At 36.5% G+C, this 8,359-nt stretch overlaps 1 protein-coding gene across 1 annotated transcript in view; it reads left to right on the top strand.

Moving 5' to 3' along the window:
• The first annotated feature begins 304 nt into the window (after positions 1-304).
• Positions 305-8,359, top strand: part of CCDC68 (coiled-coil domain containing 68) — a 35,715-nt gene continuing 27,660 nt past the window's right edge. The window contains exons 1-5 of the mRNA XM_007459670.1: positions 305-388; positions 3,276-3,404; positions 4,538-4,624; positions 6,195-6,335; positions 7,332-7,457. Coding sequence (XP_007459732.1) covers positions 3,288-3,404; positions 4,538-4,624; positions 6,195-6,335; positions 7,332-7,457 — 471 coding nt within the window. The 5' untranslated portion in view covers positions 305-388; positions 3,276-3,287. The remainder of the gene's footprint in view (positions 389-3,275; positions 3,405-4,537; positions 4,625-6,194; positions 6,336-7,331; positions 7,458-8,359) is intronic.

Here is an 8,359-nt window from a genome sequence, read left to right as displayed (position 1 = left end):
CAGAAGTGGTTCCGCTCACATTCTGCAAAAAACAGACATGCAGAGCTGCTACCGCCAAATCAAGTTCCCCTGAAACAAATGGAAGCCACGGTGGCTGTCTAAGAGGATTTAACATAAAATGGAAAATTCTTGGCATACTCTGTCAATTTCATTGAAGATTAAAGGATAAATGCAGGACTTTGAGTCATCCCCAGAAGCTATTTAGTTTTAAAGTGATGCTAGCAAATATGAAAATTCTTTGTGTGTTTTAACAGCATAGGTCATTGCTAAATTTTAATTTTTTTCTCACTAGGGGATCTGACCCTAATGTGATAGAAACACTCTTGATCTTGGTGTCCAAAAGACGAAGGTTTGAGTTTCAGCTCTGTTAGTTTTACTGTGATCTTGGGTAAATTAATAGCACCTACTTGATTCTTGGCTTCCTTATCAGTAAAATGAGATTAATAATCCTACCTCACAGGACTTTTATTTTATTTTTTTAGTCCTTTACTATTTATTATGAAAATTTCAGAGAGAAACAAAATAGTGGAGGACTGTAGGGATCCCATGTGCCCTCACCCAACATCTACAATTCCGTGCATTTTATCAAACTTCTTTCATTTTTACCTCACCCCATTTTTTCCTCTCTTTAAATCCTAGAGTAAAATACTCTCTTTAAAATTTCAAATGTAATATTATCTCACCTGCAAATATTTCAGTATGTATAACTAACAGAGAAGATCTTTCTAAGGAATATCAATTCCATTATCACACCTAAAATTACAATAATTACAAATAATGCTTTGCAAAATTGCAATAATTCTTTAACATCATCCGTTATCCAGTCAGTGGTAAAATTCCCCTACTTGTTTCAAAAATGTCTTTATATAGCTGGTTTATTTGAATCAGGAGCCAAAGAAAATTCATATATTGCATTTGGTCATATGTTTCTTAAGTCTCATAATTTCTGGCAACTTCTCTTCTCCCCATCTTTCTTCATATAATTAATCTGTGGAAAGAATAAATATTTTCCCTGTAAAATTTTACATAATCTGGATTTGGCTGTTTGCAACCTTCACCTTTGTAGAGTCATTGAACAGTTTCCTCTTTCTCAGATGTTTACCGTCAGTAGATAGAGGGGCTGCATACTTCATAGGTGATGCTTTCTACTTGTGATTGTACCACATCTAGAGAACATAGTGTCTGGTTGTCTCCTTTTTAGTTTTCTGTTAAGATTGATTAGTGGGGTCCCTCGAGTTGATGCATTCTTCATCAACCTCTCACCTAATGATTTTAGAGCTGGTTGATGACTGTGGCTTAGATCCATTACTTCAAAAGGGTTGCAAAATGTAGGTTTTCTAATTCTGTCAGTCCTTTTGGGTTTATTAGCAGAAATTCTGTAGCAAAATTTTCCTAATCAACTGTTTGGTTACCAAGAAATACATGGTAAATTCATATCATAAAGGCAAGACCAATGCTTGTTGGTGTCCCCCTCATCCCTTTTTCTGGGCTAATTTTTAGTATAATCGTGGTCCGTCTCCATTGAGTTTGAGGATTGGTGGTGGTGGTGGTGGTTTTTCTCTTGCCAACATAATTTCAGGAATTAAAAAAGTTTTGATATGTTTTAATCCATCACAGTCATTCCTCTTCAAGTTGGTTTTTGTGTCTTATTCAAGTAGTATTTGGTTACTTTTTTGCTTTCTGGTATGACAAGATGTCTCAGGCTCACCTTATATACTTCTTGCTCCAGATCTAAATCACTCAAGAAGCCCTGGTTGCATTTTCATAGAAAATACTGTACTGAGACCATAGTCTGGGCACTGGGAATGTTAATTGCTTCTGTTTCTAAATTTTCAGTGGATAGACTTGGAAGATACATTTTTAAAGGAAAATAAATCATTATTTTCTACTCACGGTTCCAGTTTGGATTGTAAGGTTTTTACGTAACATTTCTGGTTCTAATTTGGATTTCTTTTTCTCTTATGCTAAAAATCTTGGTTCTTAAGACATTAAGACAATGACTTCTTGACTTTATTCTACATCATGCATTTATGTGAGTGAGTCATGTGAATGTGTGCACACACATGTAATAGTTTCAAAATAGCAATATTTCCACTAAAAGTATTATTAGTGAGTACGGTTTAAGATTGTTTTGGGATTCTTTTTGTTCTTAGGACGTATCACATCTGGGAAAAATATTCCCTGGTGCATGTTTTAAAGTCACTTCAAGTAATTCATGAGGATATGCCACCAAGTTTGTATGCAGATATATTCATTTGCTTTATTTGTTTTTTATTTTTGAGGATTTTATTTTTTCTTCTTAATTTAGTTTTATTTTATAACTAACTAAAATAATTACATTTTTCAGTGTCAAAACTGAAAATTACAGATTTTCCCCTTCTATCCTACTCTCTCTTCTTAGAGAAATTATATGTATCCTTTTCTGCACCGTGCTTTTTCACTGAATAAATATATCCTAGAGAAAACTCTATAGAAATAGGTAGTTCATTCAGTCAGTCCTCTTTTTGTGGGCATTTGGGCTTTTCCAAATCTTTTACAAATAGTTCTTGAGTAAATGGCCTTTACAGGCTACTGAGAGTTAAATAAAATGCAGTACATTAGAGGTCTCTGTAAAGTATAAAGTGATATACATACATGTATATGTTTATATATATATATATATATATATATATATATATATATGATTTTGTTATATTATTAGCCCCACAGACTTTTTTCTTTTTTTTTTCTTTTTGGTGTGCGGGCCTCTGTTGTGGCCTCTCCTGTTGCGGAGCACAGGCTCCAGACGCGCAGGCTCAGCGGCCATGGCTCACGGGCCCAGTCGTTCCGCAGCATGTGTGATCTTCGCGGACCGGGGCACGAACCCGTGTCCCTTGTATCGGCAGGCGGACTCTCAACCACTGCGCCACCAGGGAAGCCCTAACCCCACAGACATTTATTAAGCACTTACAGTGTGCTAGAATATGAGTATGAATAAGGCACAGTCTCTACTCTTGAGGTTTTATAGTCTAATTGACACTGAATGAAAAGAAAAATTTCCCATTTTTCATTCTCAGTTTAATTTTTAAGTTTCTAATCAATGACTGTTTCAACTGGTGTCATTTTAATATTAAATTAATTCCTGGATTTTGGATATATACAGATTTCCATAATTTATAATATTTTTTACTATATTTGATTACAGTGCTAATACAGAACTCCTTTCAGTTTATAAACCACATAATTATAACATCAAGGAGCCTAGTTTTGTCCAACTGATTTATGTTTTCCTAAAGCTGGGCTTCACAATGACAGCAGTAACAGCGACCACGACAGTTCCCCTGAAGGGGAAGACAGAAGATAATTCTGCCTCGTATGAGTCCACATCAGCTCACATTATTGAAGAAACCGAATATGTGAAAAAGGTATGTGGGCACTGGAAATCATGTTACCATGGTATGATTTTTTACAATAAACTCTGATATGAATTAGTGGGCTTTGTTTCTCCCTCCCTAGAACATGTGAGGAAGAACAAACCTAGTTTGGCAAAAGACAACCTTGATAGCTGAAATTTAAACACATGCGTTGTCATTTCTCTTTAGGGTATGAACCTCTGTTCCTACACCTGGACTAAAACTGAATAAAGGGCCAGGAGGGTTCAGAACACCTATCAGCACTTAATTTGTCCCACACTATTCACCACTGCATCCTACTGTTTTACATCATTTCTCAGTTCTTTCATAAGTATTGATACTTTGTTGCCAAGTAAGATATTTATGATGCCTGCTGAGTTTCTGTCTCTCCTTACCTTGTTCCTTCTCAAGCAGTTCAGAGCCACTATCGCCAATGACTTGTACATGTTGGCATGCTACTTCATTAAAAATGTGAAATCTTATGAGAATCCAATGATAATGTCTGACAAAGGTATATATTCTCATGAACTACTTTTTAGAATAGATGGAAAAATTTGGACATAGCTAGTTTGTGACTTAGAGCGATTAATTCATCTTTGAGTGTCTTGCAATTCCATAGGTCACCAAGACACGGGGCTTGTATTTCATGCATAAATTTGTATGATATCCTCTGAGTAATTATTCTCTAGTAATTATTAAATAGTAGTTATTCTCTAGTAATTACTAGATAGTAATTATTTTGCAGTAATTATTGTATAGTAATTATTTTGTAGTGATTACCAAATAGTAATTGTTTTATAGTAATTACCAAATAGCAAATTAGTACTAAATTACTATATAGAAAAAAACAGAACTAACTAGTATTAAATACTAATTACTAAATAGTAATTATTTTGTGGTATAATATTCATTTAGGTTATATTTTAGGTTTGCATAAGAAACAGTTGTAAAGACCAAATGCTCATTTTCTGCAATCTAAACAATATTAGCCTAAATGCAAGTTAGGTTGATGGCAGTTATTTAAATCTGAGATTGACATATGTATAATACTTCCTAGATAAATTTGGTACCCTGTAACTGGTATAGAAAAAAAAAAGTATTTGGTATTCAACGCCTTTGAAAAAAATATTTTTCTTTTCTTTTAGATTCGAACTACTTTGGAAAAGATCCGAAATCAAATATTTAAAGATGAAGTAAGACATAATAGTACAAATCACAAACAAGATGCAAAGGTAATGAATTTATCAAAATGTACCACTTTTATTCCTTCAGTAAATGAACATAAATCCATATAGACTTCCTTTAAATAACTTTTTAATATTATTATTCTTTGAATGATGAGTATTAAATATTTTGTTGGTATCTAAAGATGTTAATGGGCATATGTATATTTAAGTACAGATGTCATTAGTAGGATCAGATTGGAATGGCCAGGTCTTACTTGAAAATTTAAACTTGGCTTACTTATCTAAATTGTATGGGAAGATATTGGCCCAGCCGGGATACATGGCAGCAACATGTTCCAATGACAGACAAAGGTACAAGCTTTTAGGTTCACCTGGGCCACACCAATGGACACCCAGTTGAAGCCATTATGCTGCGTGATCAGTCAATAAGCTTAAATGCACCCCTTCCCCTGTGACCAGCCTTTTATTCTTAAGGTCAAACAATGTGCACTTAGCCTTGTCTGGATTATGCCAGCTTAGACCTCACCTGAGCCACATGCACCTCATCAATGTCAGTGTTATCCACTCTGCAGGATGGCCACAGAGAACACTAGAACATAGCATAAGATGTATAAACAGAGTTTCTTTTATCATCCTCAGCTCCTAAACTAACACAACTCACTCCAATTATTTTCTTAAGTGCTCTGAAACTGAAAAAAAGATTAATGTTTGTGAATGATGGGAAAGATCAAACATTCAGTTCTGACTATGTTGAGTTGCCTATCAGAGTGGAGGTTTCTGATGGAAGTTGGATATCTGATTCTAGAGTTGAGGGTAGAAGTCTGGTATAGAAGGTCCAGGCTATGGGGTAGAGATTTTGGGAGTAAGGATGGTATTTAAAGTTCTGAAACTGGAGGACATCACCGAACATATCAGTGTGGATAGAAAGGAGAGAAAATCTAAGCATTTAGTCCTGAGATTTATGATATTTAGACGTTGGGAAGAAGAAGAACCCATCACAGGAGGCTGAGAAGTGAGGCTAGTGAATTAGGGGGATAAACAGGAGAATATGGAGCTACTGAAGACAAGGAAAAAAATGGGTTCCAGAAAGTGAGGAGGGACCGCTGTGTCAAATGGCGTCTGCGGGTTAAGTAAATTGAGGGCTAGTTATCGACCATTGGCTATAACAACGGTGAGGTTGTTGGACACCTTAACAGGGATAGCTTCCTGGGAATGCAGATGAACTGTGTTGCCAGTATGTCTGCCTCGGCCATCTCAAACCACAGAAGGTCAGCCGACAAGTTAGATTAAAAAAAACAAACAGCTGGCTTTGTGGATATCATTTATCTCCTTTAAAGGTCTTAATAGTACATTTTAAACTGTAGGGAATATAAAAGGCATGAAAGATGTACTTCTTTCTTCCTTTTAATATAAGACTCTATTCAAATTTGAGCAAATGTAGAGGCCAGCTGCCTTTCATCTGGAACTTCCCATTGATTTTTGAGATTCAAAAGATTTATTTGTGTTGATCTGAATATCCCTTGACATATGTAATACTGAGTGATAATTATTGTTATCAAAGTTAGTAGAGAAAAGGAAAAGTCAGGTGAATGATTTTCTTGTTTGTTCTTTTCAGCACTGTCGACACGTTCAAAATGGCTTTGACTCTGAAATGGATCCCTCTTGTTGCAGTTTGGATGTCCTCATGGAAAGGATAAAAGGAAAAGACCTAGAGCTCTTAGAAATGAACAAAGAGAATGAAGTGTTGAAAATCAAGGTATGAGCAGTAGGAGAAATTTCTAATTTTGTACTTTGGGCCAATGGGATAGATTTGTAGATCTGTGAAATTAGATAGACATCCACACACATCCATAAATCCACACGTGTGCTCAGATACTTAGAGAAGCACTTTTACAGTTGATCAATTAAATCTCACTGTTTTATTTTGAAGGCGATTTTTATTATTAAAATGATTTTACAAAAGTTCCATGGGTATAGTTTCAGTTGTACAAGACGAATGAGTTCTAGAGATTCACTGTACAGTATTGTGCCTATATTTAATACTGTACTGTACACTTAAAAATCTGTTAATGGGGCAGGTCTCATGTTAAGTGTTTTTACTACAGTAAAATTTAAAAGTCTTTATATATGTAATAATTAGATATTAAAAATTGCATATTAATTAGAGCACTCAGTCAAATGTCTCATTGTTTTATTTAGCTAATCTATTGTTGGGTGCCTTATGTTTTCCTTTTTTGGCTTATTTTATATACAGTCCTACAGTGATTTAGTAGGTAGATCTTTGCAGCCATCCTTGATTATTTCTTTAGGTTAAATCTTTGAAAGATTCATGACACTGTCAATATTGCCCCTAATACTTCAATCTTGTCCTCCTTGTATTTCAGGAAGTATGTCTTTTAGTACTGTTGTGGCCAATGATACGAAAACACTTGCAAATACGTGTATAAGCTGATGGGGCACTGGGGAACACTTTGCAAGGGTGTGGTCTATATATGCAGGGCACTGATGTTCATAGAGCTCGCTTTGGCCTGGCCAGAGCAAATCACCTGCATGACAGCCCCAATGAATAGGGGGTTCTCATTTTATGTTTTCTTCTTACCAGATAACAGCATCTTTCCTCTTACCCATTGTCTATGAAGGTGCAAATGGTACAGTTACAGCCTCTGTATTTCTGGTTGCCCATCAAACTGTTCTGTCTTTAACCCTTTTTATTGTAAAAGTCATAACATGCACAGTGACCTTTTGTTTCTAGCTCGAAGCCTCCAGAGAAGCAGGAGCAGTGGCTCTGAGAAATGTGGCCCAGAGATTATTTGAAAACTATCAAACACAGTCTAAAGAAGTTAGCAAGAAGCATGAGGACAGTAGACACTTACTCCAGGTACCGAGCTAGCAGCTTGCATACTGGTGGACTAACCTCCAAGCTGTTCATGTCTCTCTTTTGGGGAGGAGTTAGATGTGAAACAAGCAATGGCCACGTGACTTGGCAAGACCTTGGAAGGGCAGAGGCTGCCCGTCTTCTGCCCTGATCTCCATCCTGGTACCTGGATATTACGCCCCCCCTTGCCCAGAGCCCTGCCACCCAGCCTAGAAATCAGGGCTGGCCTCATGACACTGGCCAGTAGCTTCTCTTCTGGTTCTGCCTTTGACTAACTAGGTGACCCAGTTTGAATCACTCTGTCTCTCTGACTTGACTCTAAAATGAAAAAGTTGGGCTACATAAATGGTTTCAAAATTCTTTTGGTCCTGGAATACATTCTTCAGAGTAAACGAACAAAAACGTATGTATGTGTACATATATATATATCATATAAAATTATATATTTTATATTTAATATATAAATTAAAATATAAAATCATACAAATATATATGTGTGTGTATATGGGTGTCTCTATATCATAGACACACATCTACACTTTGTTTGTTTTTGAATCTGAAATATGTGTCCTAGGGCCAGTAAAACTTTATCTGGAGAATGTATTCTAGGACTGGAAGAGGGAAACGTGTGTATGTGTGTGTTTGCCAAAACTCAAAACAGGGAAGCTCATTCAGGCACGGGTAGGGCGCCTGGGTCTCTGCCAGCTCAGGCCCTAGGAGGGTTCCCAGGGAAGCACAGTAGGAATCCACTGCATAGGCGACGCACCCTCAAGCTTCAGGTTGGGGTGATGATGGTCACAAACTCCTAGGCACGCAGGGTGCAGATAAAGTACCTACGTGAAAAAGTGAGCAGGTATGTGTGGACGGGAGTGCCCGTGTCCCAGCAAAGGGAGTGTCTTGGCAGG

This window comes from Lipotes vexillifer, unplaced genomic scaffold, assembly GCF_000442215.2.
Source record: "Lipotes vexillifer unplaced genomic scaffold, Lipotes_vexillifer_v1.1 scaffold1670, whole genome shotgun sequence".
NCBI classification, from domain to species: domain Eukaryota; kingdom Metazoa; phylum Chordata; class Mammalia; order Artiodactyla; family Lipotidae; genus Lipotes; species Lipotes vexillifer.
This window is presented reverse-complemented; position numbering and strand designations above follow the sequence as displayed.